We start from the raw sequence: 23,414 nt of genomic DNA on the forward strand, positions 1-23,414 counted from the left end.
CCTCCCTTCCTCAGGGCCTCATCTTCCAGGACTACATTGGGCAACATTCCACTGTGATCCACGGGATTTTCCCGTGGCCAACTTTGAAAGCAGACAAGCACGCCTTTCTTCCTAGTTTGTCTTAGTCTGGAAGTTCGAGTGAACCCTGAAAACAGAGTCCCTGCTGGTCTTGGAAGATTGGTGACATCGCTTGTGGCATGACAGCAGTATGCAAGTCACCACAGTGCAGCAAAGTCACAGGTGGCTGGTAGTTAAGGTGTATTTCTCTCATTTTACAGTCAGCCTAACAAGTGGCTTTATTCATGGAGGGCTTCTTATATGCCAGCAACCAGGTAACAACATACTCCTGCCCAGCATTCTTGCTCAATTTTCAGGACAACCTTCTGAAATAGGGACTATGGTCATAAGTGGTTTCCAAATGAAAAGTAAATACACAAACAAAGGTGCTCAATCCCAGAGGGGTGAAGTTAGAAGACTAAGCTCTGGCAGGCTGTGTGTGAGCAGAATTAAAGAGTGGCTGTGACGCCATGGCCCGCCCGGCTCTCACTTTGGACCAAACTGCTCAACCTCATTATACACTCAGATTATGGATGCTCTCTCAAAGCCGGCTGCATCCCAGAAGACAAGAGTGATGATAACGGCTGAGACACTAATCCTGAGCTGTGCACCACAGGGCCATGTTCTAATACCCCTTTGAAACGGAGTGAAGTTGGTACCGCTCATCAGACGAATGAGCTGCATGCTTGAGCTACACACAAGAAATGGGAGAACGAGGGCCCTCTTCGCGGCTGATGCTGTGGCTTTTATTTTCCTAATTGGGTACGTACTTTAGAGGCAGCTAAATGTGTCGACCAATTAATTTTCAAAAAGAGTTGCGTCTGGCATCGCTTATATGCCGCTGTTGTTAGGAGCAGGGGAGTTGACTTCCACCGTCAGAGGAGAATTGCCCTCCAGGGTTTACTAGGCTGTGATCTTTACAGTAAGGAGCCCCGGTGGCGCTGTGGGTTGGGGGTTAGACTGCTGACCACAAGGTTGGCAGTTCAAAGCCCCCGCCTGATCCTAAGGAGAAAGATGAGGCTGTTTGCTGCTGTAAAGATCTACAGTCTGAGAAATCCTATATAGAATCACGATGCGTCAGAATCAACTTCATGGCAGGAGTGGACTTGTTTCTTTGATTTCATCTTGCTAGGAAGAGGGTGCCAGGTCTTTGCTCCCACCAAGCGGCTGGTGGGTTCTACTGGCTACCTTTCAGCACTTAACCTCAGTGTCACCAAAGCTCCGTCAGCATTTGCCATCAAATCAGTGCTGCCTCCTAGCAACCCACAGAGCGGGGCAGAACAGCGCCTGTGGGTTTCCAAGGCTGCACCTCTTCCGGGGAGTACAAAGCCTCATCTTAATCCCTCGGAACGGCTAGTGGTTTCGAACTGCTGACCTTGCGGTTAGCCGCCCAACACATAACCACTACGCCACCAGGGCTCCTTCAGGATTTGTACAGCCGTGACATATCCCTTAGCATTTAAACAGACAAGGCAATATACAGAGTGCTTGCTTTTCGGTAGAGCACTGCATGCCACCTCAACAGAGCATCAGTCTGAACCGGTCCTCAGCGTGTCCACTTCAGAACAACTGAAATGCTATCCTTGCGATGGAACACCTAGGGCCCACCGCCAACGCCACACTTCAGGTTTCTGTCCTCATCTTCAACCACTCACGCCTCCCCAAAGAACAATGAGCGAATTAGCAGACTGGGGGCAAAATGGGGAAGGGGCTGGGTGTGGTTAGCATCCCTTTCAAACAGCTGCTTCCAAGACCACATAGACCTAGTCCCTCCATGCCCCAGAGAGACTCTGAGGTCTGTCTTGGTTAGGAACTAAGTGGGGAAGAGACTATTCTATATTGACCGTACCTCAAACCCTAATAAATCACAATTATCAGCACCATTAAACTGTACTGAACTTTAAGTGCCAGGCAGTGCATTAACCACTTTGTATGTACAATCTCACCAAACCAAGAAACCCCACGCTTAGAAGCAGGCGGCGACATACTCAGCAGTCACAGACAGAGGGTGGAGGCGCAGGACACGGATCCAGGCCTCCCTGTCCCTAACTTAGTGCTCTGGATCAGGCGCTCTCCTGCCCACAGAGATGACCTGGGACAGACAACAGGGAGCTGCGGCTCTGAGACTCGGGCAGCCCGAATCTTACCTCCCGTCTATGGCAGTACCAGCTACTTAGTAGATCAACGGCTCCTGTTAAAGAAAAATAATGACTTCACTCGCTGGCACCCGGCTGGACTGGACGGCAGGGACAGTTCTCTGGCGGGGAAGAATGCAAATCAGGCTCGTAAGCTGTAACGGTGGAGAACTCAGCTCTGTCTCCCCCTGAGTCCTGTACAGCAGGCCCCGGAACCCTCTCCAATTAACACCACAGAGGGCTAGTGCCGCAGGCAGGCAGCTCGACCATGAACTGATTAGTATCCAAACAGTGCCAAAGGCTCATTTAAGACATCTGATAGGGGAGAGAGATGGCTTCGTGTGCACATTAACTGGCCGTTTCTCTCCGTGCTCCAAATTTTCGCCATATACCAATTTCATCACCAACACAGAATGCCATTTGTCCCCACCCCCGAAGAAATTCCATTCCTTTACAGAAACTCCTTCACGGGCTTTCAGATTTATGTCCTCGGCTTTTGTAGAGAGTGGCTATAAGAAACATCCATTTAAACAATCACTTAGGGCCTTTTGTAAAAGAACAGCTGAAAGCACTGCCCATTATGTGATCCAATGGCCCTTAAACGAAAAAGTACATGAGGATTTCGGTGCCCAGACAAAGTTTGTCTCTCCGAGATAGTTTATGTTTTCTTTCATCAGATGCAAACTGTATAATCAAGTCTCTTTATGCCTTTACTCTTCAAAAAGTCCAGAGCGAGTTCAGGACTGAGACGCAGGATCTAATTCATCCCAGCCACATTACAGTATTTATTCTTTGATATCCTTTTTGCTTTGCGCCCCCTTTGCTCTTGGATTTATTTTTATGTCTTCTGCTTTACATTGTGCTTCCTTTGGCAAGCTAATTTAAACCTCTTTTGCCCCCCTTCAAAGTAGGACATAAATTCTAAATAAAGGAGGCTTTTTTCTCCCTCACTATACACATGTCATGAGCATTTGGGTTGCCACAAATGTTTTGGGACTTGCCAGACCCATGCACATCTTTGCCCTGATCTTGATCGGCCAATACACAGGAGAAGCGTCCAATCAGGTTAACCACACTCATCCATCTCCATGCACCACTCCCCAGCAAATGAGGCCAGAGCTACCCTGGAGTTAGACCTTAAACTCCACACTCAATGCCTCCCCAAGTGGGCCATATCGCCCCCTGGGGGCTGCTGGAAGGACCCAGAGGGACCAAGAAAGTAAACAACACTTCTTCCTGAATTAGAGTCTACATAAAGAACATTGTTAATAGCCAAGGAGGTGCCCAGTGCTTTTTTTTTTTTTTTCCTTTTCTGAAAAGGGGGTAGCAGAACAAATAAGTTTGGGAACCTATGCGCTAGAGTTTCGAACATGAATCTTACCAGCAACTTCCGCTTGCTGTTTCTTGCAACACTAGTTCTTAAGAGCTCTGAGGCCTCTAGAAAGAGGTCTGAATTCTGGACAGTCAGGCTGCTGGAGACTCCCATGAGAGGCCCAGTGAAAACCCAGAGAGGATGGGCCCAAGCGGAGCCCTGTCTTCTAGCTACTTCTGCCGAGGTGCCAAATGCCAAAGCAAGCCCAGCTCAGCCGAAAGCTGACCACCACACCAAGTTACTGAGGCCACTGCCATCTGGGACAGGCTAGCCCAGAGGAGTCCTGCCCGAATTTCTGACCCCCATGATCTCGAACTATAATAAAATAGTTGCTTTAAAAAAAAGGGCGGGGTGGGGGTGGGTGGGTGGGGCCCGGTACCTATTCAAGAATAGGCAAATGTATAGAGAGCACAGCTTATTAGTGGTTAGCAGGGGCAGGAAGGGGGGCGGGAAAGAAGGAGTCATTGTTTGGGGAGAGTGAGTTTCTGAGCCTGGTAATGGGAACTTTGGCAAGGACTGCGGGTGATTAATGTAACTGCCATCGCTAACTTGTATGTCTGGAGAATGTGGGATTGGCAAACGCTGTGTTACATGCGTGCTTCCCCAGCGCCAGAAACCAAAGCTCCTTCCCAAGACCAAACATGTTTCTTCATAAGAAGAAGACCATACGTGGGACACGTGAACCCTGGGCTATCATTCTCTGCAAGCCATCCTAAGTATCTCTTGAGCAAAATAAAAAACGAAAACAGCCCAGCATGAAGCACTGTGGCAAATGCTCTTCTCCAAAGACGGCCACAGCAATATGTCCCGGTCTACAGGCATTTCTGCACTACAGCCTCTCCGCTCTCCCATTAAGACATGATGTCTTCATTCCCTTGACTTTAGGTGGCCTCGCCTCTGTAATGGCTCTGACCAACAGAGGACACCGGAAGGGACTTTTGAAAAGTCTAGGCAGAGCTTGTAACTAGCCTGCCAACTTCCACTTCCTGGTTCTTGGAAGGCAGCCACCAAGCAAGACGCCGTGATTGCCCTCAGCACATCATGCCCCGGAGAGAGGCTCTGAAGGGTAAGGCACCACGTGCAGAGAGAGTGGGTGAGAGAAGCGCAGGGGCACCAAGTCACGAGTGTGAGGAGGCCATCTGAGAAGTGACCTGCCAGTCCCAACTGCCCTGGCTGGCACTGTGTCAGTCCGAGATGAACTCCAGTTCCTTCCCTAAGTTCTGACCCTGACAATGATAAACTGACTATATATTTACAAGGGCTGTTTTTGAATGGAGACAGTGGCCATACCTCTTTAAGGTTGCTGTGGGGACTAAACAGATAAGGCACATAAAGCCTCTAGGCCTCCACTAGGCTGACTCGATAAATGGTCGTTATTCTTCGCCTGCCAGGCAGCACACCGGAGAGTTCTGTGTCATACGTGAAAGAGGAGTCAGCTTTCCGAAGAGCTCTTCGGTGACAACACCCCATACTCAACACAGACTAAGACCACCTATGTCAATCGAGGGTGTTTGGCATGTCGCCCGTCCTCCTGCTGGTCTGGCAACTTCTCAGTGACCTCAAACAGGCCCAGCGCCAAGCTGCACTTGGTGTTGAACCCCCGCCCACCCCCCGGAATGGACATACATAGAACCCACATAGAGACACCCACCCGGCCTCAGACTGGGCCCACGGGATTCTGGGTAGACCCTCCAACTGGAGAGGCCTTGCAAACACTGCTGCTGTACTCGTGTACAGCTCACTTCCTGACAACTGTCCAAGCAGCTGCAATGGACTGCATCACAGGCACGGCGAGAGGGGCGTTCTGAGCACGGGAAACAGGAGAAGGACGTCCTCGCTTTCCCAGGAGAGCCAGGCTCCCGTGAGACCTGCGGATGATCTATGAGTGGAACGTGATGGCTTTCTTTGCAAGTCTGGTTTTCCTGTGCACATATTTTAACACAATCCATATTTTGGTGCTGGCTTATTGACCCATCCAACCAGTAGTTACTGAGTGCTGATTACATGCAGAATGCGACTTGAAGTCCCTAAGGGTTTCATATATTCTATGACGCCAGTCAGGGAGAGGCAAGCCTGTGCCATTCCTAGCAATGGTTTTGGGACCACGCCAAAAAAGCACGGGAGACTCACTGAACCTTTCCCACAATTTCACCGCTTTGTTTCTCCCGGCTCTCTGGAGAAGACAGCCACCAACCAATCCCTTCCAGTTTGAAAGAGGCCAGGGCCTCCCAGGAGCTCCCCTCCTGTTTTCTGGCGGGGCTGAGTCTCCCTCCCGGTATGCTGGGATCAAGGCACGAGGGCTTCAAAGAGGCCCTCAAACGGGACTGCAGACAACACTTTCTAAAATAAATAAATAAAATAAAAAACCAGCTCCCGCTCAGACTCCGAAGTGCCGGGGGTGGAGGGATGGGCAGGAGGAGTTAGCACTGGGATTTGACAGCCGCACACAATGCGCTGAGGATCAGAGCTGCGAAACAAATTCAGCTCCAGAGATGAAAAAAACCCTTCTATTGGGGCTGACAACATCTGTTTTATTTTGAAGGTTGCTAAGGAGAGTTCTCGCTGGGCCAGCATTGTTCCAGTTCAGTACTTCCTAGTGAGTGTCTTCTGCGGGGCTCAGACAGGAGGAAGAAACGCTGCCAGATAAACCCTGCTCCTTTTGCTTTGCAGAGAGTGGCAGATCGCTCTGCTAACGGGGAGGACTAACAGCCCGTGGAGGTCTGCCTTTCAGTCTATTCCGATGCACAGCAGCCCCATCAAGAGGGCAGAGCAGCCCCACAGGTTCCAAGGCTGAAATCTGTATACATACCACAACCCTGTCTCCCGTGCAGCAGCTGGTGTGTTTGAACCGCTGACCTTTGGGTTAGCAGTTATGCACTTAACCAGGGTGCCGCCAGGACTCGCTGACTAATCTGGATGGCACTGTACTTTCTGCTTTCTCTCTCGCTACTCTTCTTTCTCCTGCTCCCTCTCCCAACTTGCCAACTCCTCAGGCTTGCGGAATATTCAGGGCTCATTACCAGCAAACACTGAACATCCACGAACTCCAGAGAGCCTTCTGACACCAGATAAGGACGGGCTAAATGTGAGCTGGGGGTCAGAGGGAGAGGATGCTTATCAGGAGCCGAAGGAGTAGATTATTTCTTGGCCTGTAGTGATCTGTTTTTTGTGGTTGCTGTCTCACGCTGCTGAATCATTCAGAATCATTACAGGGCAGAGCTGAACTGTCCGTAGGGTTTCCAACCAAGGCTGGAATCTTTACAGGAGCAGAGGCTACAGCCCTCTCCTGTGGGGTGGCTGGTGGGTTTGAACCACTGACCTTTTAGTTAGAAGCCAAACACTTAACCACTATGCCACTGGAGCTCCTTAAGATCTGTTTATCTCCTAATAATCACAATATGGCAACGTGTCCACAGATGGCCCACATGTATCTGCCGGGGTGGCTTCCCTGTTTCTGAGGCTGAACCGTTTTCAGATGAAGATGGCCTCTGAAGAAAGGCCTGGCCATCGGCGCCTACAATTCAACCAATGAAAACCCAGCGGAGCACAGCAGTCTGAGCGCGTGGGGATGGTGCAGGACCAGGCAGAGTGCCATTCCTTCGTGCCTGAGATCACCCCAAGCCAGGGGCTGATGTGACAGCAGCTCTCCACACGGCTGCATGCCTTCATCTGGGCCCCTAACACTCACAGGAGAAGAGAAAGATGAGCTCAGATCAGGTAAGAATTTGCCTGGCAGGCCTGCCCCCAGCTTTGTAATAAGGGACAAGGGAAGTGCGGCGCTCCACAAGGCCGGTAACCCCAGCCTTCCCAACGACTTGCAAGACCAAACCTGAAACCAAACCCGGTGCCCCTGAGTCAATCCCAACTCCTAGCAGTCCTCCAGGACAGAGTAGAACTGCTCTTTGGGTTTCTGAGGCTGTGGATCCTTAAAGGAATCGAAAGCCTCATCTTGCTCCAGTGGGGTGCTGGTGGGTTCAACCTGCTGTGACCTTGTGGTTAACAGCTCCACGCGCCACCCACTACACCAGCCGGTCTCCTTAAATGCAAGACTCAACAAAATCAGGAAAAGTAGGAGTAGTTTTAGTCCAGAGAACAAACATCTATGAAAAAAAAAAAGAGAGAGAAAGGAATGGCGGGAAAAGATTAGGATATGGCAAGGACCTTTGCACAGGGGGCATGTTGCTAGGACACAGCTGGCAAGGTAGTCCACATCTGAGTGCCACCTGGCTTCTGCACCTGTGCAATTGCCCACAGGCGAGGGAGCCCCAAAGGAAAGTGAGAAGGCTCCGGCGGTTAGCTGCTAACTGCAAATAGAGTCATTTGTGGATGCCAGGGCAGTTGGTGGAAACACTGCTTTCCGTTCATGGAAGGAATTCTCTTCCTCTCCCGGCTTTGGAAAGGCACCAGCTCCTGCTAGAGAGCACCTTGGAGTCTCGGAAAGGGAAGGGAGACTTGCAGCTTTCTCCTTCCAACAAAGAGCCATTTCACAAAGCCATTCAGCTCTGCGCCAACCCCGAAAAGTTCTCGACAACAAAAGGAGACTATAGCCTCTCAAATGAGGGTATTGAGACAACCGAGGCCACGGAATCTACACATTTCCCTGGCCTGCCAGATTCTATTTCCACCGGCTTTGCCTCCATCCCCAGCTTGGGACCCAGCCAGGCTACAGTATGCAGCACGGATAGAAAGGATGCTGGAACCATGCAAAGCCACACCGCACCCCGGCTAGCACAGACAGCCCAGAGGAGGAGTAAGCCCGAGAGAACCAAGAGCCATTCTCCAAACCACTCACCTAGCCAGGTCACATCCACACCAGTGGGGGCAGACATGGCCTCGGCCACCTTATGCCAGCTCCTGTTGTGCCTGGGTGCCCAGAGTGCCACGTGGCAGAAATAGTAGCCGGCGTTCTCCTTGCTGACATCTCGGAGCAGTAAGTGGTAGGAGCGTGCGTCCGTGTGGCTCAGGGCAATGTGGGGAGAGCCGTGCACCAAGGAGTCCCGGTCCATGCGGGCCAGCACGTGCAGGCCGGGCAGAGTGCTGTCCGGCGTCCTGCTGAAGTACCACGTCACCTCCGGCCGGATGTCGTCCGTCCGGTCCGTCGTGATGTTGCAGGACAGGTCCAGTTCCTTTCCCTCAGGCGCAGACACGTTCCTGGCCACGACTGTCCTCAGCACTTAAACATGAAAAACGAACACAGCTGGATCATCTGGATTAGGTCTGTCCCCTCCACAGCCCTCCCTTCAGACCAGCGGTTCTCAACCTGTGGGTCGCGACCCCTTTGGGGGTTGACCAGCCCTTTCACAGGGGTCGCCCGATTCATAACAGTAGCAAAATGACAGTGATGAAGTAGCAATGAAAATAATTTTATAATTGGGGTTCTTCAGTTCCACAACATGAGGAACTATATGAAAGGGTCGCAGCATTAGGAAGGTTGAGAACTGCTGCTTTAGACAATCCATTTTGAAATTCTAATTTATGGAGTCCAGTCAAAAGGGTTTGAACAGGGTACGCACTTGAGCATATGTTTAGTGAAGACCTTCTTGAAAAGCTCCGTTTCTTCCATAAGGATGGTACCAGCGCTCAATCAACAGATGACTAGGCAAACAATCGCGGTACAATGGCATGCTGCCGGGTCGTTAGGAGAAAGGAAGTACACATACATGGCGCAACACGAGTGACACTTGAAAACGTTACCCTGCGCGCAGTCAGTCAGACGCAAAAGACAAATGCTATATGGTTCCACTGGTAGGACAGGCAGATCAGCAACCAGTGGAAGAAAGGAGCTTTAGTAGCAGTCAGAAATAAATAAGAACGTAGCTTAGAGGTTGCCAGGGACAGAGGGCAGGAGGAAGGCGAGTTACTTCGTGGTTCTACTTTCTGACGGGGATCATGAAAATATGTGGGGACTAGTTTGTGGTGATGGGGGTAGAACACTGAATATAATTAATGCCACTAACGTGCACACCTAAAAATCATGAACCTTTCTGTCATATAGATTTTACCACACTAAAGGAAAAATTAATATTAATACAATAGAACTAATTTAAATATTAAACAATAGCAGCATATACATGCATATCTACTAAACTTCTGGCATGGTTCAAAGTGTTTGACAAAGTTTACACCGCTAGGAACTACCTACTAGTATTATCTTCATTGATGCTGATGAAGAAACCAAGCACAGAGAAGTTAAGTAAATGGCTGAAGGCTGGTGGCAGTTACATAATCTGGTGTCAACTTGTGGAGGGGTAGAGTCCAGCCTGTCAATCTTGATGGCCTCATTTGGAGACACCACAGAGATAAATAGCTCACTGGAGGCCAGATAGGGACACTCCCTCCCTCCCTGGGAGACAAACCACATGGGGACACACTGATGGAGTCAGAGCCCTGGAGCTGGGGGAGGGGGAGAGCTACATGGAGACCCACGCCAGCGCTGAGATGCTTACACCATCACTGGATCCACAAGATTTTCCACCCACTGGCCTATGATTTTCCTGCATTTGGTTTGGCATCATTGCACGAGTTTCGTGAGTCTGAAGTGGACTTTATAGACTGGTATCGGACATATGGGCTACCATCATACTTATGGACTTGATCTGGACTGGGCTGGGATGTGTTCTCAATATTCAGTTGCTCTTATATGTAAAGCTCTTCCTTACACACGTGAGTGTCTATGAATTTGTTTCTCTAGTCAACCCAGACTAACACCAGGTCACACAGCTAAAATATCGCAGAGTGGGATTCAAATACAGGGGATTTGCTCCAGGGACTCAGCTTTAACTATGACACTCCTGTTGGATAAGAACCTGGTGAGCATCGGAAACCTAAAATCAGACTTTCTCCCAGTGAGGGATATGCGTCGGGTGGTTTTAGACTGATAGGCATAGCTTAGTTCTGACTAGTGCGTTTTGTCAGCAGGAGGGTAGCAGGTGGGGGTGAACTGCCTCCTGATATAAGAAGCAAAATTCTCAACAAAAGGGCCAGGAAAGTAATCCTTATGAGACAAGGACCCAGACAGTATTCCTTATGAGCCACGTCTTACAAAGGTACTGTCCTTGAACCATCATGTATTCCCGTAAGACACACCCACCTTAAGAAGATAAGCATAAAGCACATCTTCTGGAACCCAAACATGATGGTTTGGGGATTACCCGTGGCACTGCCCTCTCTCATTAGTGTGGATAATTAAAAGTAGGCCATCTTTAGATGCCACGTTGAAAGATCTGGTGTCACAGTCACTTGGCAGATGTGGTTCCAGCATTTCAGCATTCCCTTGCTCTCTTACCAACGTTTTGCTGTCTGTAAAACCCAGTGCCATCGGGTTGATTCTGACTCACAGCAATCTGCGTGAGATTTCCGAGGCTGTACCATCTTTGCAGAAGCAGAAAGCCTCATAAAATAAAAATAACCACCACCACCACCCTGAGCATCTGTAATCAGAGGAGGAAAAACATTCAATTTGTGGCAATGCTCTGGGAACAATTATTTAGATGACAAATAACCATTTCCCAGAGAATTCCCACGGGGGCACATCCTGAGCTTCGAGCAAGAGCCATTTAGTACCAACTGCTGTCTCCCACCAGCCCACAGGAAAGGCCGGTGTCTAGTTCAGAAAAGGCCCAGCGTCCAAAGCCCTGGAGTAAATGACTGTCACATGAATATTTTCAAAGCCCGACAATGTTTCAAGCAGCATTTCAAGTCACGTTCAAGTTCCACCTTGACAGAAGACAGAAAGTGAGGAGAGCCTCAGCTCAGAGAAAAAGAACTGAAGAGCTCGCCTTGGCACCTACACCTGACCTCCAAGTTCCTCGTCACCCTCTTCTTTCTCTTTTGGAAGGTCCAAAAGGGATGTGAGGGCATCTTTTGAAAGGGGCCAGCATGAAGGCTGCCTGTGTGGGCTGGTCTGGCTGGTCCTAACATGCTGTCCTGGGTCAGAGACCCTGGAATGCTGCTCGAGCCACCCTGTGCCAGCCTGTTGTTCACAGCGCCTGTGGACTTAGTCCGGACATGTGGTGACCTCAGGCACAATGGAATCCAACCAATGTGCTCCACTGGATGCACAAAGGTTGCTTTTCGGAAGTAGATTGCCAGACCTTTCTTCCTAGTCTATACCAGCGTGGCATCTGCCCCGAAAGCTGTTCAGCACCGCAGCAACACACAAGTCTCCACCAACAGATGATCAATGGCTGCACAGGTAGTGTACTTGGCTAGAAATCAAACTTGGAGTGGCCCCCATGGGAGACGAGTGTAGTACCACTGTCTTCTGGGCTTGCCATCTACTAGAGGCAAGAGAAGGTTCAGGAAGGAGTTGGCTAAGTAAAGAGGTAGTTAATCCAGTGTGGTTGTGGATTATATATATCTGGAGAAAACAGATTCTAAGGTGTTAGAGCAATTGGTGGAACCCTGGCGCCATAGTGGTCACACATTGGACTGCTAACTGAACGATCAGCAGTTCAAAACCACCAGCCTGCTCAGTAGGAGAAAGATGAGGCTTTCTAGTCCCATAAAGAGTACAATCTGGGAAGCACACAGGGGCAGTTCTACCCTGTCCTATATGCTTGCCACGAGTCAGAATCGACCTTACAGTAGTGAGTCTGAAGCTATCAGATGCCCCTAAAACGAGTACAGCCCTTCAACCCCAGCGATGCAGTGCCCTGAATCGGCCTCTCCCCACTTTGCCTCGGCTGAAGCAGGTAGCTCCCAGGCTGGAAAGCGCCCGGAGCACCCTGACCCCGGGCCTGGCACAGAGCACTACGGTTGGTAGGGTCTCCACGGGTGCTTGTTGGGCTATACTCAACAACGGCTTCTTTTCCTTCCTCACTCCCCACCCCCTTCTAAACGGCATTTTATATATTCTTACTTGTTCCTATAATTGGAGTAAAGGTATTCTTTCAAAGGGCCAATTCACACTGGTGGCATAATAGGCTACACACTTGAGTTGCTAACCACAGGGCAGCAGTTCAACCCCACCAGCCTCTCGAAGGGCATCAGAGAGGCTTCCTGTTCTTGTAAAGATGCAAAGTCCCAGAACCTTAGGGGGGCAGTAATACTTAGTCCTATAAGGTTGCTGGGAGTCTCCATGACAGTGAGGGAGTGAGTGAGATTTCACAAATGACTTCCTGAGAATCCAACCAAAAGACCAACCCTAGGGTACAGGAGCGGTCATCAAAAAGTCCGTGGAAAAATCCCACTACCTGTGAATGCCATTCCTCCACGAACTTTAGCAGGGCCATAGGGCACATGGGAAAGGAGAGGAGGCTCATGATCAGAGAAGGCTGCAGGAACTGAGCGCGGCACCTCACACAGCCCCAGCAGCTGGGGGTGGGGGACATGCTGATCCCAGACTCGGGGAAACCCCACACGGACACCTCCTGGGAGCAGGGGGTTGGGCAGCTCCACCCAGAGCCCCTCTGGCCAGCAGGCTTAAATTAACTTCACTCCAGCCTCAAAACCATGACACTTAACCTTTTCGTGGAAGTACTGTCCTAGTATTATAGGCTATGCTACAGCTCCCGGGGAAAGAGATTAGGGATAAAATGCAACCGCAGAACACAACTGTAATCATAGTGCCCACCACAAAGGCAGCCCTCCCATACACCCAATTCCACCCTTCTCCCTCGCCTCCAAAGGGAGGACTTCGCACGAGCGGCAGGTACCACTTTGTCAGAAAAGGAGGAGGACCCCGCGGCCAAGATGAAAAAGAAGAAAATTAGCATCTAAGCCTGGCTCTTTCCTGAAACTCACCTGTTGGCTGGATCACCACGGTGGCGACATCCACCCCTTTTTCTTGAATTTCCTGCCAGGCGCCCTGCTCTCCGATCCACTCGCTGACGACGCACCTGTAGAGGCCCTGGTCCGCCGACACCGCCCGGGAGACGGAGAGGCGGTACACGTCGCTGCCCACGGTGTCCAGGCGCACGTCCCCGCTGTGGTAGCGCTGCTCGTAGCCGGGCCCGGGGCGGAGCCTGCTCTCGTGGGTCAGCGCCAGGATGCTGCGCCGGGCGGCGCCGCGGTGCACCTCCCACAGCACCGACAGGTGCGTGTGCAGCTGCGAGGTGCTGGAGGCGGCGCAGCGCAGCTCGAAGGGCTCGGCCTCCCGCAGGCTCAGGGCCGGGGAGGGCTGCGGGCTGGAGCTCACGTGCAGCGCGTCGGCTAGCACTGTGGGCGGAAAGCAGAGCCGCGTTAGACGGACGGTCCACCGTCGGACAAGGACCCGCCACTTTCTAGCCTGAGCCACGACTGATCCGGCCACCACAAACAACTCCCGCCTCCTTCTCTGGTGTAGGCGCCTAGGTGGGTTACTCTCTGGGATGCTATCCTCAAGGCCATCAGTTCGAACCCACCAGCTGCTCTCCGGGAGATACACCAGGCTATCTGGTCCTGTAGAGATCCACCCTGCCCTACGGGGTGGCTAGGAGTTGGGAACGACTCAATGGCAGTGGGTTTGGGTGTGTATGTACCTCCTCCTTCTCATGCCCTGATGGGCTAGCTTTGCTGCTTTGATATGCAGATCTCGGAAGCTGACTTCTGACTGCACAAACCAAAGTAAATAAGTAAAGAGGCAGCACACATCAAACCCTGTGGTGCAAACATCTAAGATTGGCTGATGGACAAAAGGTGGGCGGTTCGAGTCCACCCAGAGACCCCTGGAAGGAAAGCCCTAGTGATCCACAATTCTCACACTTCTACGTCAACACAGAACACGGTGCTTCCATGTGTCAGAGTGGACTCAGGTTGGTTAGAATCAGGCGGGGAAAACTCCCTGTTATTCATACCTTGGGGACATGCCATCCTCGGGCCACTTGCTTTATGCCTCTGTGGCTTATTTTTTTTATCTCTGAAAATAGGACAGCCACTGAACCTCCTCAGGGTTCAAAGTGAGGGTTAAGCACGTTAATAACAAGGGAACGTACTGGCACTTAGAAATGCCAGGCCTTCAGAAATCGCTGGGCAATAATTGACAATAGTATGTTAAGACCCGGGGCTAAAGTAGGAAGCCTAGAAAACCTAAGAGGCGGCCTTCTGAGACTGTGAGGAGCCCTGTTGGAGCAGTGGGTTAAACATTTGGGCTGCTAACTTCAAGGTCAGCAGTTCAAACTCAACAGCCACTCCACAGGAGAAAGAATAGGCTGTCTCTTCTTGTTGAGATTGATAGTCTTGGGAACCCTAAGGAGCAGTATGAGCTGCCTGTGGCTTAACCTGGGAAGTACCTAAGAATGACAAGGATGCTCAAGGTATATCTGTGGGATAGGAATGTTCCAGAGAAAGCTGAAACCTAACCTTATCAGTCTCTTAGAACCATTGCAAAACGAACACACTGGCACCCGGGTACACGCATCAATTGTGAGTTTGGCTAACACAGCTCAGTTGTGATGGCCAGTTCAGCCTTCAGGGAATGAATGGATACACAGCTGCAAGACTGGTGGAGCTGAAGGCCAGGGAACCCTGGACCACGTATGGCCCCCGTTGGAGACTGCCTGAGTGGCCAGCCAGTCTCCCTCAGTCATTCATCTGATTTCTTGACCCAAGGAGAGCTAACGTATACTGCCACTTTCCACATGTAGGAGAAGCAGAAAGATAACCAGGGGACATTTTCCTGCCACCCTCTAACTCTTAAAGCTGAGAATTTTAAGTCAGACTTTAGGAGACAGAGCTAATGGATATGTAAACCAGCAAGTGACCATTGAACAGATTCCAGCTCACGGTAACCCCATGTGTGTCACAGTAGGGCTGTGCTCCATAGGACTGATTGGCTAAATTTTAGACGTGGATCACCAGGCCTTTCTTCCAAGATGCCTCTGAGTGGACCTGAACCTCTAACCTCTCAGATAGCAGCAGAATGTGTTAACTGCTTGCAACAGCCAGGGACTACAATGAAGATGCATGATCTCTATTATAAAAGTAATAATTTATTCAATTTAAATGCAAGGACTTAATACACACACACATATACGTATATAAATAGTTGGGATTTTCTACAGGAATAAGGGCTGGGTAATGGAAGAAGCAGAAAGTTTGTCTTTGAATGCCTACATAATGGGAACGGCTGTTTTCTCTCCTCATGAGTCTAATGAGGAATCAGTGTCTGACCTGTGGCATTTACATGTACAAATCATTACCAAAGGAATGAATGGCTGGGTCAACCCCTCTTTTTATATCATCTACAACCCATCTTCTTCTTCCCTGATCTTCAAATATATTCTTACGCTGACTTAAATCCTCTTTGAAACTAGGCGGATTACAAATAACTGCATAATTATTGTATAATAATAACAATATAATATTTCTATTTTGTTCACTCCAAGCTAAAATCGTTTGCTTCTGCACTCTTCCCTAATTAGCTGTGTGTGGTTTTCAGCAAGTAATTAACCTATGCTCTCTGATTTCCTCGTGTGCAAATGGAGGGAATGTCCTGCCCTTATCTTCTTCACTCGGTGCAGATAACTGAATGTGTAAGCAAATCTAAAAGGACTTGGAAAACGGGGGGAACAAAGGGGGGGTGGGGGTCATTCCTGATACATTAAAAAAGAGAGAAAAATGCCCCAAACCGGTTGTCAAATCGATTCTGAGCCATGGTGACACCTCCACTCCCCACCCCGCCCAGGCATGTCCACAGAGAACTGCAGGCCATCATCTTTCAAAGGGCGCCCCGTGGCACTGTTGTTAGGTATTGGGCTGCTAACCAAAAGGTCTGTGGTTCAGACCCACCAACACTCCATGGGAGCAAGATGAAGAGGTGGGCACCCATAAAGGATGGACCGTCTCAGAAACCCTATCTGGGAAGGGTCACTAGGAGTCAGGGTCAACTCAAGGGCAGTGGGGGTGAGGGGGATGTCTCTCTCAAAAGTAGATCACCAGGCTTTCCTTCCAGAGTACCTCTCGGGGGTGGGGGACCTCGAACCTCGAATCTTTTGATTAGTAGCCCAGCACTTAGCCTTTCATGCCACTTAAGGTATGATTATTTTCCCAGCCAGGTCCCGTTTTTCATTCCATCAGAAGCTGACAGTGACCATACAGTTCTTTTTCTACATACAACCCCTGGTGATTTCCTGTATGAACAGGTATGGAAGCCACAAAGGGACAAAAGGAAGACAGAAGCTTTGAAGTATCTGTGATGCCCCTAAACCTGAACATCATATCACGACCATCAACTTCTTCTTGTCACCCACCATCTCTGAGTGCCCGGCCTGTTGCTGGGCTTTGCACAGTTCAGCCAGTACTCACTTCTTCCCTGCTGCCCTGAAGGCTGGTGCTGTTTTGCATCCTAGGAAGCTGAGGCATAGACAGGTGTGTGACTTGCCCGAGACCACACGGTAGACAAGTGGGAGGACCAGCCACTGGGTGACGGAGTGCAGGCAACATGGCTGCAGAGGTGCTTTCTCTACACCACACCTGCGGACTCCAACCGACTGGCCACAGGATGACCTAGACCAGTTTTTCCCGCAGGGGCTGGGGGCACTGGAATGACCCAAGAGGGCTGCAAGAGCAGATATTTACACTTTAACCTGGATCATGGGCAATCGTACAAACGTTTTTCATTGCCATAGGGGTGCTGAGTAATGTTTTTTTCCTGAAAAGGGTACGTTAGGCCAAATAAGTTTTGGAGCCCTTGACTTAGATCACACTCTGGTCAGGGAATAAACCTCTACTAGACAGATGGTGCCAGAACAGAGCTCCAGAGGCCTGGTCAAAGTCACCTGGAGCCTAGTGGCAGAGGAAGGCCTGGCCTCCTACCATAATGACCCCATGCAAGGACTGTACCTTTAACCTGCACCGTGTCCTCATAGTTGCCCTGGACGGTGGCATCTGTGCTGGGGGTCGAACACTTGTAGTAGCCTTGGTCTGAGGGCTGGACGTTCCTCATGTGGAGCTCCACGGCGTCATTGGCCGTCCTTCTCAACAGGATCTCCCCCCTCTGCAGCCGCTCCCGGTAAAGCTGGGCTGAGAAGCCCACCTCCCAGGTGCTCGCCAACTCCACAAAGACATTCCCAGAGGACGAGAAGGTCCAGTCAAAGTTCTGCTCGCTGGGGCCATCATAGTCGCTGACATTGCAAGGGATGACCAGCTCCGTGTCCACCACCCGGACCAGGGTTCCTGTCGGGACTCTCACCACGCGCCCTTGACAAAGCGCTGCAATGACAAGAGATGTTAAGTTACAGAGGGTGGTCTTCTAAGCACCCCTGGGACAAACTCGTGGATACTGGCAATTACAGGCACTAGCAGAAACGACAACATTGAAACTTCTGGGGAAAAATGCATCCTACTTGAGTAGGAAGCGGAGAGCTTTGCCGCCAGTATTTCCAATACCTGCAGGATCACCCCTGGTGGATAGGTTTCAGCAGAGCTTCCAGACCAAGGCAGGCTAGGCAGAAAGATCAGGCACCTACTTCCAGACTGGAGCCTGGGAAAACCTTAGGCTAACAACAGCATCCAGGCTGACACAGTGCTGGAAGATGAGCCGAGGCTGGAAGGAACGGAGACTCTGCTGTGGCCACAGTGGACGTACACCAGCAATCATGAACATGACGCAGGGCCAGACAACGTTCTGCTCAGTGGCACATGGGGCTGCCATGAACCAGAGCCAAATGGCTGGCAACTACCCGCAGCACCACCTGAGTCTAAGAACAAGGAGGTGGAGATTGTCTCTAGAACTACAAGCCGGGCGGTGGCATTGCAATGGTGGTCTCTCCTACAACCGGTTTCTCAGGATTGACGGGGAAGAAGCAAGGAGTTAAAAGCAGGCGAACTCGGGCCGACATAGCATCTCCCCTTCGGTTACTACTTAACATATCATTACCACGCAATGTGATGTAGAAATATTTTACTTTTCCTGTGAAAGAGGACACAGCTAATCAAGTATTTACATTTTGCCCCACCCTATATCCCCCGAGACCATTCCCGGGGGCTCCTGAGGCTTGATTTACAATGATGGATGCCAATTTTTAAATCCTTGAGCAGCCTGCTGATAAAATGATTTAACTCCAGTTATCTGACATTCCCTATAAATTAATTTTAAAATATGACGACTCTACCAAGTATTAATTTTCTATTTTCTGGCTCATTTCCTTCTCTCTAGTCTTCACCCTGATCTACATTCCAAATGAGATGCACAGAGAGAGCGATGGCCCAGTCTGGCTGGTGGCTGGGCGCTGTTAGGAACGCACTGGCTGCTGCCGCCGCCCCTGGGAAAGAGCCTATAGGACAGAGCCAAGTCCCCTGACAGGGCCTGCCCAGAGGCACCCGAGTCACAGGGCCCTTAGGGACTGTCACCTAAGAAGTCTTCATTGTGATGAACTTCAACATAAATTTTATCAGGCATTTACTCCCTGAATTTAACATTTTCATTCAGATCAAATAAGCTTGTCTCTTTCAGGATTGCTCTATGAACAGAAGTCACAAGACACAAGAGACAATCCAAGGGCTCAGGGGCCAGGAGACTGAAGTTTAAATCTGAGAGGTAGCTTACAGCGCTGGTTTCCCCATCTATAAAATGGAGCAGGAAGGGTTCAAGGAGGCCGATGGGATGCCGAGCCGAGCCTGCCGTGTCATGAGGGCCCAGTAAAGTGCGAATTCCAAGTTTGTGGTTTTAACCATTGTTGTTTGTTTGTTCCTGGCATAACTCATGGTTTCCAAACTCTGCGTTGCCACCCTTAGTGGGTTGTGAGTGAAATGTACATGTTTTTACCTGTGCTGCTGTTCATGAAATAGAAAATGTTACAATAACTGTATAAGTTTACAGTTTGGGGCGTGTTGTTCATCAGCGCCATCAGGTCTGTGATAGTTAGGTTTATTGTGCCAACCTGGCAAATAGGAACAGATGGGATTAATCAGGTCAGTTTGATAGAAGGGTGAAGAGATAAATGGCTCTGAAAGGCCTGCCCGCCTCTCTGGCTCTCTGGTCATCAGAAGGTGCTGGTGTGTGCATGCTGCTGCGGTCGCTAGCTCCCTGCCTCAACCTGTGAGCTACACTACCTGTGAGCCGGGTCAACCCACGGGTCATGTCACTAGAGCTTGAGGCTCCTTCGAGACCTGCTCTGCCACGCAGCTGGTGCATACATCTCTTGAGCTTGAGGCTAGTGGAATCTGTCCCCTGTATTGCTTGTGTTTGCTATCCCAAGCTGCTTCACCAAGCTCCCACGCTACTGAGTGTTGTCCCACCCTGCTGCTTGCTCCCTGTGGGCAAACTCTGCCTGCCTTGTCCCAGGGAGGACTCTGCTGTCTGCTCCTTGACCTTAGACCCACGTGAGTTAAAGTACTTCCAGTATATTAACTGTTCCACAGAAATAGGCTGGAGTTGAACTGCACCCTCTGTACCGCTGTGTGGACTAATTAGCTGTTATATTCCTTCTCACTGTATCAACCTATAGACACACACACACACACCAATATATACTTGAGTATAAGCTGACCCGAATATCAGCCGAGGCACCTACTTTTACCACACAAATGGCATGGTTTCATTTCTCTAGAGAACCCTGCCTAACGCAAGGTCGATTTGGACTCCCAGCGACCCGATGTGCAGCACAGCAAACCAGTGCCTGGTCCTGCGCCAACCTCACAATCCAACCTCACAATCCAACCTCACAATCGTTCTGTTTGAGTCCACTGTTGCAGCCACTGTGTCAATCCATCTTGTTGATTCCCCCCTCTTTTTTACTAACCCTCTACTTCACCAAGCAGAGTGTTTTTCTCCAGGGTCTGGTCTCTCCTGATAACACATCCAAAGTCCGTGAGACAAAGCCACGCTAATTTGCTTCTAAGGACTATTTTGGTGGTACTCCTTCCAAGAGAGATTTGTTTGTTCTTCTGGCAATCGGTGGCACGTGCACTATTCTTTGCCATTACCAACACCATCATTCAAATGGCATTGGACTTAATAGGAGGTAAATACTGTTTCATTATTTGGAGCCAAGAGTTAGGTAAATGAAATTATATGTGTGCTTAAATACGGTTAAAAATATATTTCTTAATTTAGGCCAAGGTCCAAAAGAAGCTCCCCAGCCCCTCCTCCCACGATCAGTTACTTTGAAAAGGAAACCAGGAACCAGCCGTATTAGAGAAATAGTAATGGGTTCTCGGTAGTTGCCACCTGCCTTCACTGCCAGCCTCGCTGGGGGCAGACCCAGAATTGATCTCCAGTCCCAGGAAAAGCTTCTGGACCCTAAATCACTCTCCTTAGGAATAAAATAAAGTTACAGGTACTGGTCATGCAGAACAGCTGCGAATCACATTTCTGCTTAGGTAGAATGGCCAAACACTCCTAACAGCGGGGTAGTGTGGGAGCCCGCTACTACCGAGTGTCTAAGGCCGCTCAGTGCCTAGAGCAGGGGTCCTCAAACTTTTAAACAGGGGGCCAGTTCACTGTCCCTCAAACTGTTGGAGGGCCGGACTATAATTAAAAAACAAACAAACTATGAACAAATTCCTATGCACACTGGACAAGTGGGCTGCTAGGCAGGACAGGCTCGGCGGCCCAAAACACCTGGCAGGCCGGATAAATTTCCTCAGCTGGCCGCATGTGGCCCGCGGGCCGTAGTTTGAGGACCCCTGGCCTAGAGGATGATGTTCCAGCCCCTAACCCACCAGTGGCAGTAAACACAGCCGCTACCCAGCTTCCTTTCTCTGGGGTAACTGCTTTCAGATAGGGCTGACCCTTCAGCCCCAGTCCTAGGATAGCCTCCAGGCCCCAAACAAGGAAATCAAAATCCTCATCGCTCACTTTGATCGAGGCTTCTAGGAAGATTTCTCTTGCTTTGAAACAGTGGCTATGAAAGAGGTTGACTCCAAAGCTATATGGATAGACAAACTTCCACAACGTGTGTGGAAGCCACCAGGAGTGGAAGAGACGGATGCCAGCACCTGGCCCAGAGATGTGCATGGAATCTAAGGCCCTAGAGTCACATCTTTTGCATCGTTCCACACGCACACATATACAGACACCCCCCCACACACACACACACTCACTTTTTGCAATGCCGCTCACCCTCACCTATGTTTTTATTAAGCTAGTTTCTGTCACTGCCAGCTCAAAGGATATGGACACCATACCTAACCACTAGCCATTATCAACACTGTGTGAAATGGAAATCAGTGATTTTTTTCCTGCCTCCCTTTTTTACATTTTAGAGACAACTAGACAATTTTGAATCTCCCAATGGGATTTTTCACCATGGTGGAGCCAACAAAACCTGCCGCTTAACCTCTCAGTGCCTCAGTTTCCTCACCTGTGAAACGGAAACAACATGATGAGCTAATTCAGGTAGAGTATTCAAGATGGTGCCCAGAGCGTGGGAAGGGTCACTGTTCTCTAATGCAAACTGCGTCTAGAATAGGCTTGATCCAGTCTCACTCAGAGCACTTCCTCAGCAAGGCTAACAAAGGACTTTCTTAATGTGTCAGTCTCTGGATTCCTGTCCCCTGTCAAGACGTGGGCTGGTGGATAACCGTGCCTCCGGGTCTCTGTGTTTGTTCTGAGTAGCTGGAGCACTCAGCTCCTTGTTGTGTCTCTCCAGTCCTTCCAGGACAAGCTTGCCAAACTGATGTTTTTAACACACAAATCATGTCACTTCATTGATCAAAAGCCTCTAATGGCTCCTTATCATTTACAGGATAAAATCGATACTCCCACCGCCAGTTCTCACCACCCCCACTGCTAGCAGACAGGTCCAAGCCTCACCTGGATCAGTACAAACAGCTTCCCAACTGGTCTCTGGGCGGCCAGGCGTGTCCCTCTTCCGAATAGGGCAGTGATCTTAGATAATGTCACTCTGCTCCGAACTCTCCCAGCACTTCCATCGCATTCAGATTCAAAGGCAAGAAGACTTCCAGTGGCCTTCCAGCTCCCCTGCACTTCGCAGGCTCCATCTCCTGCACCTCTTCCACTGGGTCCCTCCACTTTACCCCAGCCACACTGCCTCTTGGATGTGGCCTTGAGCAAGCCAGACCCGCTCCAGCCTTTGCACAAGTCCCCAGTCCAGGAAGCGCTCAGACGGACACCGCTGCCTCCACCAGCCCCGGAACTTCACGCCAAGGTCACTGTCCTAGGGAATCCTTCCTCCCGTCCTAAAACTGTCAACCTCACACCTGTACTCCTACCAAATCTTCTTACAATTGATCCCTAAGACACTAAGTGCATGTGCGCGTGCGTATGTGTATTGATAGACTTCATGTAGTACTCACGGTCTGTCTCTTCCTCCTAGAGTTTAAGCAGTTCCCTAGGAGAAGTGGCTTTGTCTGGTGTGGTCATTGTTGAACGCCAGTGCCGCGAACTGGCTCTGGACAGTCTTGGGGACACCAGTTTCCGTGGACAACTGAGCTCCGCAGGGTTTTCAGTGGCTGATGGTTTTGAAGTTGAACCCTTTCTACTGCGGCATCTCTGGATGGCCTCCGACCTCCAAACTTATAGTCAGGCACACCAACAATTGTGCCCCCCAGAAACTCCCTTGTGCATAGCCGTTGTTCAGTCAATGTTTGCTGACTGAACGGCACACAGGATGCTCATGGAGATGGGGGTAGAAGAGCAAAGGCATAAATCTGACTTGAACAGTTAAAACGGTGTCAGCTGAGTTCCACCCTCTGATGTGTGCTGCACCTGAACGGGTTGCCAGTATTTTCTGTATTTTTGCTTCGTTTTTGTTCGTTCTTATTAGGGTATATCTCAGAGATATCACTGGAGATCACACTCTTGAAGTTGTGTTATATGCCGTTTTGTTTTTCGGCATATGCAACTCAGGACTGATGAACCTATAGGGACAGCAAGAAAAATAAGGGTTTGGGGTGGGGGCGGATACAGTGGTTGGTGTGTGTGTGTGTGTGTGTGTGTGTGTGTGTGTGTGTGTGTAAAAGGGAAA

General features: G+C 50.1%; 1 protein-coding gene across 1 annotated transcript in view; it reads right to left on the reverse strand.

Annotated features, from left to right (window-relative positions):
• PTGFRN (prostaglandin F2 receptor inhibitor) overlaps positions 1-23,414 on the reverse strand; it is a 93,714-nt gene that overhangs the window by 44,797 nt on the left and 25,503 nt on the right. The window contains exons 2-4 of the mRNA XM_030888418.2: positions 17,326-17,694; positions 13,309-13,722; positions 8,357-8,737 (exon numbers count right to left, since the gene is read on the reverse strand). Of these exons, the coding sequence (XP_030744278.1) occupies positions 8,357-8,737; positions 13,309-13,722; positions 17,326-17,694 (1,164 nt within the window). The remainder of the gene's footprint in view (positions 1-8,356; positions 8,738-13,308; positions 13,723-17,325; positions 17,695-23,414) is intronic.

The sequence above is a fragment of the Echinops telfairi genome, unplaced genomic scaffold (genome assembly GCF_000313985.2).
Source record: "Echinops telfairi isolate 266 unplaced genomic scaffold, ASM31398v2 ScPeMD7_7466;HRSCAF=8504, whole genome shotgun sequence".
NCBI lineage: Eukaryota > Metazoa > Chordata > Mammalia > Afrosoricida > Tenrecidae > Echinops > Echinops telfairi.